At 41.1% G+C, this 16851-nt stretch overlaps 1 protein-coding gene across 4 annotated transcripts in view; it reads right to left on the bottom strand.

The window, feature by feature from the left end:
* LSAMP (limbic system associated membrane protein) overlaps nt 1-16851 on the bottom strand; it is a 1064612-nt gene that overhangs the window by 62214 nt on the left and 985547 nt on the right. For 3 of the 4 annotated variants that reach the window (XM_089670767.1, XM_089670764.1, XM_089670768.1), the window contains exons 5-6: nt 16141-16261; nt 6126-6283 (exon numbers count right to left, since the gene is read on the bottom strand). In XM_089670767.1, the coding sequence (XP_089526893.1) occupies nt 6126-6283; nt 16141-16261 (279 nt within the window). The remainder of the gene's footprint in view (nt 1-6125; nt 6284-16140; nt 16262-16851) is intronic. The other variant, XM_089670766.1, reaches the window with a different exon arrangement.

Here is a 16851-nt window from a genome sequence, read left to right on the forward strand (position 1 = left end):
TATCTATCTATCTATCTATCTATCTATCTATCTAAATCTATCTATCTATCTATCTATCTATCTATCTATCTATCTAAATCAATCAATCAATCTATCCATCTAAATCAATCAATCTATCTATCTAAATCAATCTAACTATCTATCTAAATCTATCTATCTATCTATCTATCTATCTATCTATCTATCTATCTATCTAAATCAATCAATCAATCAATCAATCAATCAATCAATCTATCTATCTGAATCTATCTATTTAAATCTATCTATCTATCTATCTATCTATCTATCTATCTATCTATCTATCTATCTAAATCTATCTATCTATCTAAATCAATTAATCAATCAATCAATCAATCTATCTAAATCAATCAATCTATCTAAATCAATCAATCAATCAATCAATCTAAATCAATCAATCAATCTATCTATCTATCTAAATCAATTAATCAATCAATCAATTAATCAATCAATCAATCAATCAATCTATCTAAATCAATCAATCTATCTAAATCAATCAATCAATCTAAATCAATCTATCTATCTATCTATCTATCTATCTATCTAAATCTATCTATTGTCTATCCTCTAAAGTCCTACTCCACCCACTGGGCAGGCACCGTCGGTACTCATTTCTAAGTCCCAAGTCACACTAGATGAGAATTGGCATGCGATTTACATGCCATGCAACTTGCAAACCACATGCCAAGTCGCACCCCATTGTCCACAATTACAGCAGTCATATCGGTGCGGTTCTGACTTGGTCAGAGCTGCACCGATCTCTAAAGTAGTCCATGCATTACTTTCGGTCCGATTTACATAGACATCTGTGTCATATATCTTGCAAATCGCACCTGAAATCGGCACCTCACCCGACTTCACTGTAAGTCGCCCAATTTCGAAGTCGGGTTTGATGTCACCGGGGTGTTAGAGTTGCCAATATTAAGATTTTACACTTGTGTCTCTGCCCCTCCCACTATTCCATAATAAAGATGGCTTTCCCAAATCTTTCTTTACTCCACCCTATGAAAAGTCCATTGGGGGCGTGACACCATCTTTTGGCTTTTCAATGGACGTCTGGCGGGAAACTCTCACCATAGAATTTCTCGAGAGAAAAATGATGCCAAAATGTGATTCAGCTTGTCAGCGACAACACAAAACTCAAGTAACGTTTTCTTGGTGGAGCTAACCTTTAAATTCACTGCCTTATAGACAGGGTTGGGAACTCTGTTGCAGGGTGAGTCCATGAAGAATACCGATGGGTAATACCAAACCACCAACATCCATACACAACATATACATATAAATCAGTAATGCCAGATTAAGTAGAGACAGGGTGTCGGTTTTTGGTGGAGTGGCCCTTGGGTGGCTATGGTGGCCCCTCTACACAGCCTCCTTCTAGAACAGAACTGTTGATCCCGGGAACGGTTTTGCCTATGGGGCTGTTCTCCGGAACTGACAAGTAATATGTTTTTCAATATCCCAGACAAAAACAATCAGAGATCTTCGTCCCCTCCAGCCTGTTGTTAAACGGAGGCCTCCAATCACACCTGACACACAGACACCTCCGTCTGGCACACAAATTCTGATTTTTCCCCAGGAACTCCGTGCCGAGCCTTATTCCCTAACCCAATTGCTGTTATTACAAACGAGCAGCACTTGGCACATTAAAGTCTTTGGCACTTTTAGACAACGGTGACATTTAAAAGCTTTATGAAACATTTAGACCTCCCCCCCATAAAAAAAAACCCAACATGGAGCTGGTCCGGGATTTGAAGCACCATTCATATTTAATGCGCCCACACGCTCAATAATTCATGAATCGTTTTCTACAAACAAGTGCCACTTTAAGTCCCGGGAAGGAGATTATTTTATTAATAGTCCCCGGCTTAACTCCACGTTGCTCGGGAAGCTAAATCCTTCCTTGAATATGTCGGTGGGATTCCCAAACAGCAGATTAAACCTGAACACGCACTTTTTTTATTTTTCGAAAATGAAAGGTTGGGTGTCTAGATGTTTCTGGTTTGATTAGACTTTTCGTAGGTTGAATCCCCTACAGGCTTCTTAGAGCCCATTCAAACCATGGCGTCCTGGTACATAAGGCAGCCTAGTCAAATGAATGGCTTGGCATCACACCAAATTGTCCATACAACAAACATGCACCATTTTTGGCAATGTGAGCTTATTACCATGCATTGTGGTGTTCTGCAGTCTTGTGTGTAGGAGCTGTGTTGGTATTGAGTATATTCCATTTTTCCACTATAATGAAGTCAACCATATGGATATAAGGGTGCTACACAACTCCCAGCTGGTTGCAGTATATAACATGGATAAGATACTGTAGGTCAGCAGAACACCAACAAGCTTCATTCCAACTACAAAGCTCTTCTTTATTCCATGAGCACATAGAAAGACAATGTTTCGGGACCATTTAGGGACCTTTCATCATTAGGTATGGGGTTCCGGTTTGGCCCAGTGCAGGGTTTGACTGAACTCTATATGTTCAGCGTTTGTGAACTGGCCAAGCTATAAATTTCTGGTTTAGACAATGTTTCAGGACCACTCAGAGATCCTTCATAATTAAGTATGGGGGTTCCGGTTTGGTCCATTGCAGGGTTTGACTGAACTCTATATATTCAGCGTTTGTGAACTGGCCAAGCTATAAATTTCTGGTTTAGACAATGTTTCAGGACCACTCAGAGATCCTTCATAATTAAGTATGGGGTTCCGGTTTGGCCCAGTGCAGGGTTTGACTGAACTCTATATGTTCAGCATTTGTGAACTGGCCAAGCTATAAATTTCTGGTTTAGACAATGTTTCAGGACCACTCAGAGATCCTTCATCATTAAGTATGGGGTTCCGGTTTGGCCCAGTGCAGGGTTTGGCTGAACTCTATATATTCAGCGTTTGTTCTATATGTTCAGGTCAGTTTGCGCCGCATACTAACCTGAGGCAGGGATAGGTTTTTTTATTTAGAGGAATATTTATGTTATTTAGAGGAATTTAGCATTTTTAATGTTGCTCTTTAGGCATTATTAAAAGAGCTTCTCCTTGACATATTGAATTTTAGAAAATTTTGTTTGCCTAGGTACATGCCTCCGTGGGCAGTACCGACTTCCCCTCACCATGCCATTTGCCTATTTGCCTTGAAATAGGCCAGAATTGATTTTAAAGGTCTGCCTCCTGTTGACTTTTATGGGGTTCTCAGTAATATTTTCAAATCAGAGGAGTTTGGCGAACATCACGCAAACCAAACCCAGGTACATTCATCTCATGCCTATTTATCAGGATCGATCTATTGCATGTCTGATGAATGCCTCCAGTGTGGTCACAAAATGTTGTCTTTCTATGTGATCATATAACAAAGAAGAGCTGTGCACTTTGACACAAGCTTGTTGGTGACATATTTTAACTACCTTCAAAAGGTATGGGACCACAATACGCTAACACTCGTAACACACGCAGTAATGTGCTAACACTTCCCTACAAAAAATTGCATTTGGATGGACAAACCCTCAGCTACTAAGGGGAAGATTAGCTGAATGTAAGAGATACATCCTAAAAAAACTGTTGATGTTTTTAAGGAGTACGTTTTTCTTTCGAAATGCCAAAGTAGTTCAATTCAAGGTACCTGTGGCTGGTCTCATGGACCAAGGTCCTAGAACGTACTTAGAGAAAAAGGAACGTTCATTGTCCTTCACCCACAGTCTGTGACTAGGGATGAGCTTCAGGTTTGGTCAACAGAAAGTTTGACCTGGTTTGGTAAACTAATTGGCCAGATTTGGCCTGCACAAACCTCTGACTGCCGCAGTGGCAGGAGATTCATAAAGTGGTGCTATCACTGCCACCAATGACTTACTGTCTATCACAAAGAGAGTCTCTTGGGAGCAGGATCATCTTCTTGTGCACCCCAATCCTGCTCTTGGAAGACTCTCGCAGCAAAGTTCATCGTGCTTGCAGCACTGGGTCATTGGAGCGGTGTTCACTGTGACTGATGATGGACCAACATACCATGGTGTTCTTTTTTTTTACAGTGTAAGGTCTGGATATCTAGGGCACCCCTTATTTTAAAGGGGGCTTCCAGAAGGCCTTCCCTGCAGACCAATAGGTCTGGGATTAAGTGTGGGGCCCTTGTCCATGGGGGCAAGAAGGGCATGTGGCCTGCTATGGAAAGTGGGGAGCCTCAAATTTGCTGCCCTTTCTGTCTCCTGGTCAGCCAGCCTACATGCTCAGATAAAGAACTGAAATGGATTTTAGGGGTGACCATATGCAATTTTCTTTGTTTTTCCTGCATGGGGTCCCTACTTAAAATACATATCAAGGCTAAGGACCTGGTATGAATTTGGGAGGGACCCATGCCATTTTTGTTTTTTTGGCGCAGGGTCCTACTAAAATCTATACATACTCTGATCCATGATGATCATGAGTCATGAGCCCTTTACAAACAGAACTAAGTTGACTGGAAAATGTCATTTAGCAGCTAAGGATTGTTTTGTTTTTAAATTCCACTTTTGTTGAAGTACCTCCAATAGGCTTGCCACTTCATGTGCAGGTTTAAGGCATTGCCCAAGCGAGTTATTTATATTATGTATGTTGTCCTTTAAGCCTTTTAAAAGGATTCCATGACAAACAGAATTTGTATTTAATTCTATTGATATACGTGTATGTCCTCCATGGCAGTGCACGGATATCGTCAACAAAAGCTTGCAAAATGGCCTTATTAAAGGCCAGGAATAAATTACAAGATTCAGCTATCATGGACTTCAATGAGATTTGGGCACTATATTTGAGCATTATTAGACTCAGCATAAAGATATAGGCTGGTGCTGGGGGTTATTATACTCACTATAGAGATATAGGCTGGTTTTGGGGGTGATTATACTCACTATAGAGATATAGGCTGGTGTTGGGGGGTTTATATGCTCACTATAGAGATATAGGCTGGTTTTGGGGGTGATTATACTCACTATAGAGATGTAGGCTGGTGTTGGGGGTTATTATACTCACTATAGAGATATAGGCTGGTGTTGGGGGTTATTATACTCATTATAGAGATATAGGGGTGGTGTTGGGGGTTTAAATGCTCATTATAGAGATATAGGCTGGTGTTGGGGGTTATTATACTCATTATAGACATATAGGCTAGTGCTGGGGATTATAATAGTCGCTATAGAGATATAGGCTGGTGTTGTGGGTTATTATATTCACTATAGAGATATAGGATGGTGTTGGTGGTTATTATACTCACTATAGAGATATAGGCTGGTGTTGGGGGTTATTATACTCACTATAGAGATGTAGGCTGGTGTTGGGGGTTATTATACTCACAACAGAGATATAGGCTGGTGTTGGGGGTTATTATACTCACTATAGAAATATAGGCTGGTGTTGGGGGTTATTATACTCATTATAGAGATATAGGCTGGTGTTGGGGGTTTAAATGCTCACTATAGAGATATAGGCTGGTGTTGGGGGTTATTATACTCATTATAGACATATAGGCTAGTGCTGGGGATTATAATAGTCGCTATAGAGATATAGGCTGGTGTTGTGGGTTATTATATTCACTATAGAGATATAGGATGGTGTTGGTGGTTATTATACTCACTATAGAGATATAGGCTGGTGTTGGGGGTTATTATACTCACAATAGAGATATAGGCTGGTGTTGGGGGTTATTATACTCACTATAGAGATATAGGCTGGTGTTGGGGGTTACTATACTCATTATAGAGATATAGGCTGGTGTTGGGGGTTATTATACTCATTATAGAGATATAGGCTGGTGTTGGGGGTTTAAATGCTCACTATAGAGATATAGGCTGGTGTTGGGGGTTATTATACTCATTATAGACATATAGGCTAGTGCTGGGGATTATAATAGTCGCTATAGAGATATAGGCTGGTGTTGTGGGTTATTATATTCACTATAGAGATATAGGATGGTCTTGGTGGTTATTATACTCACTATAGAGATATAGGAAGATGCTGGGGGTTATAATAGTCACTATAGAGATATTGGCTGGCGTTGGATAATATTATACTTACTATAGAGATATAGGCTGGTGCTGGGGGTTATAATAGTCACTATAGAGATATTGGATGGTGTTGGGGGTTATTATACTCACTATAGAGATATAGACTGGTGTTGGTCACTCCCAGCTTGTTGGTGGCCACACAGGTATAGTTTCCATAATGCTCTTCAGTGACATTTGCTACCATCAAGGTGGACCGGTTGCCCATGTTCTTAATTTCCAGACCCTGGGCGCTGCTTAACCTGAAAATTCAGTAAACAAGAAGAAAAAAAGATACTAAAGTCACCAAGTTTTCAAACTATATAATAATATAACTTAATATTTATTTTGCTATTGTTACATGTTCTAATGGAATTTGTTCAGTCCTGATAATAAAAAGTGTATTATAAAATAATATTGTACAGAATATGTAGTCACTGCTTACTCCATCTACTTACAGATTCAACAGTAATTAAACTTAAATGGGTCTATTTATAAAATATTTGTTGTACACATCTCCCAGCATTCAAACATCCCAACCACGGCACCACCTGCCTGGAGTTTGCATGTTCTCCCTGTGCCTGCGTGGGTTTCCTCCGGGTACTCCGGTTTCCTCCCACACTCCAAAGACATGCTGGTAGGTTAATTGGATCCTGTCTAAATTGTCCCTAGTATGTGTATGTATGAATGTAAGTTAGGGACCTTAGATTGTACACCCCTTGAGGGTTAGGGACCTTAGATTGTACGCCCCTTGAGGGTTAGGGACCTTAGATTGTACACCCCTTGAGGGTTAGGGATCTTAGATTGTACGCCCCTTGAGGGTTAGGGACCTTAGATTGTACGCCCCTTGAGGGTTAGGGACCTTAGATTGTACGCCCCTTGAGGGTTAGGGATCTTAGATTGTACGCCCCTTGAGGGTTAGGGACCTTAGATTGTACGCCCCTTGAGGGTTAGGGACCTTAGATTGTACACCCCTTGAGGGTTAGGGACCTTAGATTGTACACCCCTTGAGGGTTAGGGACCTTAGATTGTACGCCCCTTGAGGGTTAGGGACCTTAGATTGTACACCCCTTGAGGGTTAGGGACCTTAGATTGTACGCCCCTTGAGGATTAGGGACCTTAGACTGTACACCCCTTGAGGGTTAGGGACCTTAGATTGTACACCCCTTGAGGGTTAGGGACTGATGTGAATGTACAATATATATATGTAAAGCGCTGCGTAAAATTGACAGCGCAATATAAGTACCTGATATAAAAAAATATATAATATGTTTATTTTCTATAATCATAAGCTCCATCTAGTGGCCATAACGGGCTATTTACCTGAGTGAGATATTTCTGAAAAAAAACTGCATTATGGCCACTAGACGGTGCTGGCAATCATAGAGAAAAAAAAAATCTCAGTTGCTTCTAATTTTAACAGCTGACCGAGTTTTCTGGTTTTAAAACTAACAAAATATTTTATTAAGATCGTCATTTTTCAGTTTGGTATATAAAGAATGAGTCCCTCCCTAATATTAGCACCGGTTTTACCTTAAGTTAAGTTATTATCTTTATTATCATTTTATTATTACAATGCTTTCCTGGATTTGGAGTTCACGTGGGTTGAAGGTGGAAATTATCTTGAAAAAGAAAATGTGTTTATAGTCTGATTTATTAAAAGTTGTTCAATAGTAAGCCCTGGTTCTCACTGAATCCGACTTTGAAGTTGCATGATTTTAAAGTCAGATGGCAGTGGGGATTCGGGTGCAACTTCATCTGTGTGCCTTCATGCTCAGATGTCAATGCAAGTCACATCCCAAATTGGCAAAAGTAGTGCAGGGACTCATTTTCTAATGGGTGCGACTCCGACTAAGCCAACGTTGCGCCGATTAAAACAGTTCCATTGCCGATCCTTGGATGCGATTTGAACGGTCTAATCACATGACAAATCGCATCAGTGTGAACCAGGGCTAAAAGTCTAATAGTTATACCTGTTCTGATGTAGAGTTGTAAAGCCAAGCTTGGATTGGTCGGCTCAGGAACACAGTGTTCATGGATATTATTCTAAAATGTTACAATATTGATCACTGCATTAAAGTCTTATTAACCCCCCTAGCGGTCTGATTATGTCCATATTTCTGTGCTCAAAGCGGTACAAATATGTATTTTTTTTTATTGTAGACCTGTAATTTTTTGGAATAACTCACTGAAATCTGTCCGAACAAGAGTCTAGTAAACATCCCGGGGATGATAAAACTTGAAACACGAAATCATAAATTATAATTTAATAAATAATCATAAAAAAGAATAATAATATAATAATAAATGTAATTCAATAATATAATCAAACCAAAAACACTGAAATGTGAAATAGAGCGCCAAGTTCGCACATCGCTGAGCAAAGTCGCAGAATCGTTTTCAGTGTCTGATGATGAATTTCCCCCACGAATCATTATCACTCAATTCTGCAAGTGGTTCTGATTTACTATCGCTGTTCTCTAGCCGGTCTAAAACCGCGTCTGACCTAAAGGGACGCTTTTTGGACGCCATGGACGTTTCTCAGTTTCCAAGCAGAAAGAACAGTAAAATGCAGGCAGGGCGCCGGACAAAGCACTCGGGACAAAATGTATGTGAAATGGTTTGATACAGGAATGTGATTTTAGTGTATTTAGTGAATGTCAGTTTTAACATTTTTGAATTTCCCGCCAGTTCCATCCCCCGTACGTCCCGACGTCGCAGGGAACGAAACCCAGAAGACAGATGCCGGCATCGGCCGGAGGACATTGCCGGGGACACTGCAGGAGGGACATCGCGGGAGCGCAGGACAAGGTAAGATAAGAAGGGATCCCGGAGCAACGCTGCAGTGTATTCCCGAGTGTAGCTCGGGGTTACCGCTTTTGGTGCTGAAACTTTACCCCGAGCTACACTCGGGAATACCGCCAGGGGGGTTAATGCCAAGGGAAGTTTAAAGCAGAACTACACTGCATCTGAGCACCACAAACCAAAATCGATTTTTCATTCATTTTAATAGTTAAAACAAACTTAAACTCCCCCATCCATCCCTGTCTCCATGCTTTATTTTGCTGCGAAATCACTTTGAAAAACACCCCTTGCAATTCTGGCTGTGGCCATCTTGAGTAAGGGCAGTAGCATTTACTTCCAGGCTGGAATCCATCTTCCCTTAGCTTAGGCATGCAGGCAGGAGGGTGTGCTTAGCATAGAAAACTCCTACTCCTCTCCTGAAGACTCAGGATGTATGACATCATTTGCTTACATAGTTACATAGTTAGTCTGGCTGAAAAAAAAAGACAAAAGTCCATCCAGTTCAACCATAAAAACAAAAAAAAAGTTATAATCCTACACCCACAGTTGATCCAGAGGAAGGCAAAAAAAAACCCCAGCAAAGCATGATCCAATTTGCTCCAGCTGGGAAAAAAATTCCTGCCTGATCCCCTGAGACGCAATTGGATATTCCCTGGATCAACTTTACCTAGGCTTGGAAACCACAAAGTAACTGAAGAAATGTAAAAAACAAAAAACAAGCAAATTATTATTATTATACAGGATTTATATAGCGCCAACAGTTGGCTCAGCACTTTACATTATAATGGGAGACAGTACATGAGACAATACAGTAACAATACGATTCAATACACGAGGGGTTCGAGCTCCTTGGAGCTTACAATCTAGGAGGGAGGGGCTAGTGGTACAGGAGAAAATAGCTGTGGGGGATGGAGTGGTAGGAAGAGTGGAGGAGTTCAGTAATTAGCTGAGGGTGGGGTAGGCTTCCCTGAAGAGATGGGTTTTCAGAGTGCTCCTAAAGGTGAGGAGGGTAGGTGATAGTCTGATGGATTGGGGTAGGGAGTTCCAGAGGATGGAGGAAGCCCTGGAGAAGTACTGGAGACAGGCATGGGAGGAGGAGACCAGGGAACTAGAGAGTAGGAGGTCTTGTGAGGAGTGGAGTGTGCGTGTAGGGTGGTATTTGGATACCAGATCGGTGATGTAGTTTGGGGCAGTGTTATGGACAGCTTTATACGTCAAATATACTTTCCTATCTTTTTACTAATGTTAGCAGTATAAGGATTTTAAAAAAAAGTCAGTGTTCAATGGGAGAGTGAAGATCTGCTTTAAGTGGATTTTCAGCCAAAAGTTTTTTGTTTTTTAACTTGTGTTAGATTCCACTTTCTGTGCCTTATTAATGAGTTAAGCTGTCTGTGCATAGTGAAAAAACAGCAAATGACCATACTGTCCAGGCAGACTGGGTCTAAGGAAGTCCAATGAGGTATATTATATCATTTGATACAGAAATATATATATTTTTTGCTTATTGTCACAAACATGTGTGATCCAGACAGGGAAAGGTTAGTTCGTATGTACAGGAACAGTGTCCAAAGGTTAATTGATAACCTGTCCAATCATTTTATCTTTCCAATGTGAAAGGGAGGCCAAATGTTTAATGCATGTGACCTACCCAGATTCATTAGATCCGTGTCTTCACTAGCGGCACTATAGACTAGGCAGCGGCATGCCAATTAACAATGAAATCTCATTCAGATGGGGACAAATGTGTAGTTTAACCACTTGACCTCCAGAGGATTTACCCCCCTTAATGACCACGCCTCTTTTTGCTACTCGGCGCTGCACTAATTCAACTGATAATTGCGCGGTCATGCAATGCTGCACCCAAACAAAATTTACGTCCTTTTTTTCACACAAATAGAGCTTTCTTTCGGTGGTATTTGATCATCTGTGTGCTTTTTATTTTTCACGCTATACACAAAAAAAGGCCAAACATTTTGAAGAAAAACAATATTTTTTACTTTCAGCTATAAAAAATATATAGTAAACTCAAAGTTGGTTATAAATTTAGGCCAAAATGTATTCTGCTCCATGTTTTTGGTAAAAAAAAATCCCAATGAGTGTATATTGATTGCTTTGTGTGGAAGTTATAGCGTCTACAAACTATGGTATAGATACTGCAATTTACGCCATTTTTCTGCTATACAGCACTGCGCTAGTTTAATGGACAATTGCGCGGTCATGCAATACGGTACATAAATGAAATTTACATCCTTTTTTTCCCCACAAATTGAGCTTTCTTTCGGTGGTATTTGATCGCCTGTGCGGTTTTTATTTTTTGCGCTATAAAAAAAAAGACTGACAATTTTGAGAAAAAAAAAAACTATACTTTGGACTTTTTGCTATAAAACATGTCCAGTAAAAAAAAAATGCAAAAATCAAATTTAGTCATAAATTTCTGCCAAAATGCATTCTGCGACATGTCTTTGCTAAAAAAAAACCCAATACGTGTAAATTAATTGGTTTACGTGAAAGTTATAGCGTTTACAAATGGCGGGAAAGATACTGGGATTTTTAGGTTTTTTTTTATACTAATAATGGCGACGATCAGCGAATTATGGCAGCGACCAGCGACTTATGGCGGGACTGCGGCGGACATTCTGACATTGGGGGGTACTGACTTGGGGTCACTGACATCCCCAAAAACACTAATACAGTGATCAGTGCAAAAAAAAACACTGACACTGTACTAATGGCACTGGGGAGGAAGGGGTTAACTTTATTTTGCAGGGAAGGGTTATAGGAATGAGGGGAGTGTTTTACTAGGGGGCGGGGTGTGTACTGGGCAGGACAAGGCTGATCGAGAAAGAGAAACTGTTCTTTCTCGATCAGGTCATCCTTGAGCTGACAGGGAAGTGACAGACAGCACAGCTACTGCAGCTGTGCTCTCTGTCACTGTTCACTGCCGATCGCCGGGAAACAGCCGCTAAGGACCGGCTGTGACCCGGCGACTCACATCTGCGGCGGTGATCGGCGGGACAGATAGGGCGGCGGCGCGCCTCGTGCGCGCCCCCTATTTGTTTACAAAACACACGTTTTAAAACGTGGTTTTGCCTGCGAGTGCCGCCCTGCCGCCGTATATCTACAGTGGCTGGGCGGCAAGTGGTTAACCCCTCCCCGCCTAAGCCTCCTGGCCCTTTAAGAGTCTTTAAATGCTGGGAGGCAGAGGCAGGATTTTTTAAGTTTCCTAAGACCGGAAAGTTATTTCAAGGGTTCCTCTGTATTGAAAAGGTTGAGAAAGGCAGCTCTATACCTACCAGTAGAAAGAAAACAAACCTAAATACAACTTCCCACCGTTGCAAATGCCCCAGTATTTCTAAAGTTATTAGTTCCACCATTGATTTTCATTCATGTGGTTTTAATACTAATTTGTATATAAGTATCCCTTCACCCGGACCACCCACATCTCTGAGTAATCTCATGAGGGTGAAACGTATAGGTGGAGACCTCCTTTGTGATAGTGCTGGCCCATTCATGGTGTAGACATCACTGGTATGCTGCTGTCTCTTCCTATTCATGTATCCCCCATATCGTGTCATAAAAGTAGCATGTTTTACAGCTGCAAGAAAAAGTATGTGAACCCCTTGGGATTACGTGGAGTTTTGCATGAATTGGGCATAAAATGTGCTCTGAACGTCATCTAAGTCACAACAATAGAAGAACACAGTCTGCTGAACATAATACTACACAAACATTAGATGTTGCCATGGTTTAATTGCACATAACATGTAAACGTTCACAGTGCAGGGAGGAAAAAGTATGTGAACCTTTGGACTTAATAACTGGTTGACCCTCCTTTGGCAGCAATAACCTCAACCAAACGTTTCCTGTAGTTGCAGATCAGACCTGCACAACGATCTGGAGTCATTTTGGACCACTCCTCTTCACAAAACTGTTTCAGTGTAGCAATATTCTTGGGATGTCTGGTGTGAATCGCTCTCTTAAGGTCATGCCACAGCATTTCAATCGGGTTGAGGTCAGGACTCTGACTGGGCCACTCCAGAAGGCGTATTCTGTGCTGTTGCAGCCATTGTTTTGTTGAATGACTTGTATGCTTTGGGTCATTGTCCTGTTACATCACCCATCCTCTGTGGAGCTTCAGTTGGCGGACAGATGGTCGTACGTTTTCCTGCAAAATGTCTTGATAAACTCTGGAATTCATTTTCCCATCAACGACAACAATCCGTCCAGGCCCTGAGGCAGCAAAGCAGCCCCAAACCATGATGCTCCCTCCGCCATGTTTTACAGTGGGGATGAGGTTTTGATGTTGGTGCAAACGTAATCCCAAGGGGTTCACATACTTTTTCTTGCAACTGTATGTCAAAAAGCTTGGTTTTATGAATGTGCATTGCATGTGGGGCAGTTGGATTTTTTTAAAGATACGCATTTGTCCCAGACTAGGCAGGACTTCTTATCTCCAATCACTGTTAATCGGCATGAAGCTGCCTAGTCTACAGTGTCCCTTGAGAACACATAGAATCTAGTGCCCTGGTGGCCAACCTGTGGCCCATGGGCGACATGCAACCCCTTGACACTTTATGTGCAGTCCTCGGGACTCAGATACTAATCTGTGCTTCCCCATTTTCCTGGTATAATAGTGATTTCTAGCAGTCTCATGTAATACGTCTTCAGTCTATGACTCTCTCCTGAAGCATGTCCCCAGTCTCCAACATCTCCTGTATCATGTCTGCAGTCTCTGATCATCTCCTGTATAATGTCTGCAGTCTCTGACCATCTCCTGCATCATGTCCGCAGTCTCTGGTCATCTGATGTTTCATGTCTGCAGTCTCTAACCATCTCCTGTATAATGTCTGCAGTCTCTGACCATCTCCTGTATAATGTCCACAGTCTCTGACCATCTCCTGTATAATGTCTGCAGTCTCTGACCATCTCCTGTATCATGTCCGCAGTCTCTGACCATCTCCTGCATCATGTCCGCAGTCCCTGGCCATCTGATGTTTCATGTCTGCAGTCTCTAACCATCTCCTGTATAATGTCTGCAGTCTCTGACCATCTCTTGTATTATGTCCGCAGTCTCTGACCATCTCTTGTATTATGTCTTCAGTCTCTGAACTTCTCTTGTATCATTTCCTTAGTCTATGATCATGTTCTGTATTATGCCTACATACCTGACCAACTTCTGTGTTATATCCGCAGTCTCTGACCATCTCCTGTGTCCTGTCCTCTGTCTCTGAATATCTTTTGTATTATGTCTACAGTCTCTGACCATCTCCTGTATTATGTCTGCAGTCTCTGATCATCTCCTGTATAATGTCTGCAGTCTCTGACCATCTCCTGCATCATGTCCCCAGTCTCTGGCCATCTGATGTTTCATGTCTGCAGTCTCTAACCATCTCCTGTATAATGTCTGCAGTCTCTGACCATCTCTTGTATTATGTCCGCAGTCTCTGACTATCTCTTGTATTATGTCTTCAGTCTCTGAACTTCTCTTGTATCATTTCCTTAGTCTATGATCATGTTCTGTATTATGCCTACATTCCTGACCAACTTCTGTGTCATATCCGCAGTCTCTGACCATCTCCTGTGTCCTGTCCTCTGTCTCTGAATATCTTTTGTATTATGTCTATAGTCTCTGATCATCTCCTGTATTATGTCTATAGTCTCTGACCATCTCCTGTATCATGTCCACAGGCTCTGACCATCTCTTTTATCATGTCCACAGACTCTGACCATCTCTTGTATCATGTCCACAGTCTCTGACCATCTCCTGAATTATGTCTATACTCTATAACCATCTCCTGTATCCTGTCCTCGGTCTCTGAATATCTTTTGTATTATGTATACAGTCTATGACCATCTCCTGTATTATGTCTATAGTCTCTGACCATCTCCTGTATTATGTCTATAGTCTCTGACCATCTTCTGTATCATGTCCACAGTCTCTGACCATCTCTTTTATCATGTCTGCAGACTCTAACCATCTCTTGTATCATGTCCACAGTCTCTGACATTCTCTTGTATCATGCCCTCAGTCTCTGACCATCTTCTCTATAATGTCTAAATTCCTGACCATCGTCTGTATCATGTTCACAGTCTATGACCATCTCTTGTATCCTGTCCTCGGTCTCTGATTATCTTTTGTATTATGTATACAGTCTATGACCATCTCCTGTATTATTTATATAGTCTCTGACCATCTCCTGTATCATGTCCACAGTCTTTATCTCTTGTATTATGTTTACAGTCTATGACCATCTCCTGTATTATGTCCATAGTCTCTGACCTTCTCTTGTATCATGTCCCCAGTCCTGACCATCTTCTGTGTTACATTCACAGTCTCTAAACATCTCTTATATTATGTCTATAGTCTCTGACCTTCTCTTGTATCATGTCTCCAGTCCTAACCAGGGGCGGACTGACCATTTGTAAACTTGGGCACTGCCCGAGGGCCCGGGGTCAGTAGGGGGCCCCATGAGATGCCCCTGGTACCATTTTCATAGGCTTTTTTGAGTTTGGGCAAGGACACAGGGGCCCCATGATCCCCTATTGCCCGGGGGCCCCATGAGTTGTCAGTCCGCCCCTGGTCCTGACCATCTTCTTTATCACGTTTACAGTCTCTGACCATATCTTGTATTATGTCCACAGTCTCTGACCCTCTCTTGTACTATGCCTGCAGTCTCTGACCATCTTATTTATCTAGTCTTCAGTCTCTGTGCATCTCTTTTATTATGCCCATAGTCTTGGACTTTATCCTGCTGTCTGTCTGCTGTCTCTGACACTGAATATTCATTGAATTTAAGATTCTGCTCTTTAATGATGTTGAGAGTTGCACCTGAGGTCCTCCATATGAAGAAAGGTGAGCACCGCTGATCTAATGATTCCCTGTTGTGCAGGTCCTACGCATTCAACGTTTGGCCTCCTTTTCACCTTGTACCGCTAAAATGCTTCTGCAGATTGGGAATTAACCTTTGGATGCTGTTCCTGTATACCTGATTTAAACTTCTTGTGGCTGGATCATGAAAAAAAGGTTATGCCAATAAGAAAAAATGATTTATCTCTTCCTACACTCTTCTGTGTTTGCACCATGAGAATCTATATGGTGAAATAAATTGGGTTCTGTGTGATGACAACACTCAAAAGTCGAAGTCACTAATGCCACAGTCCCTGTTCACTTGCTGCAAGCCTACGAGCTGAAACATTGTAACAAATATTAGATGTAACGCTGCGCAGTATCTAGGCCACGTTCACCGCTTCTGTGTGCTCAGCTCCACAATACAATGTACTACATTGTTAGAATTATACACAGAATATTTATATATATATATACCTTGTATCATCCTTGAACCATTCAAAGTCTGGTTTGGGCTCAGCGGAGGCCTCGCAACGTAGGTAAGCTTGCTTGCCGGCAAAGGCCTCGATGCTCTTGGATTCGGTTATGACGGGAGGGTCTGTAGAGGAACATATATACACGTCATTATGGATCTATATATTCGTCATTATGGACATATACACACGTCATTATGGATGTATACACACGTCATTATGGACATATATATTCGTCATTATGGATGTATACACACGTCATTATGGACATATACACACGTCATTATGGACATATATATTCGTCATTATGGATATATATACACGTCATTATGGACATATATATTCATCATTATGGACATATATATTCATCATTATGGACATATATATTCATCATTATGGACATATATATTCGTCATTATGGATATATATACACGTCATTATGGACATATATATTCATCATTATGGATATATATACACATCATTATGGACATATATATTCATCATTATGGATATATATACACGTCATTATGGATATATATACATGTCATTATGGACATATATATTCATCATTATGGACATATATATTCGTCATTATGGATATATACACACGTCATTATGGACATATATATTCGTCATTATGGACATATATACACGTCATTATGGATATATATACACATCATTATGGACATATATATTCGTCATTATGGATGTATAC

Source organism: Staurois parvus, unplaced genomic scaffold, assembly GCF_062004578.1.
Source record: "Staurois parvus isolate SC_StPar_1 unplaced genomic scaffold, SC_StPar_1.0 ptg000095l, whole genome shotgun sequence".
Taxonomy (NCBI): domain Eukaryota; kingdom Metazoa; phylum Chordata; class Amphibia; order Anura; family Ranidae; genus Staurois; species Staurois parvus.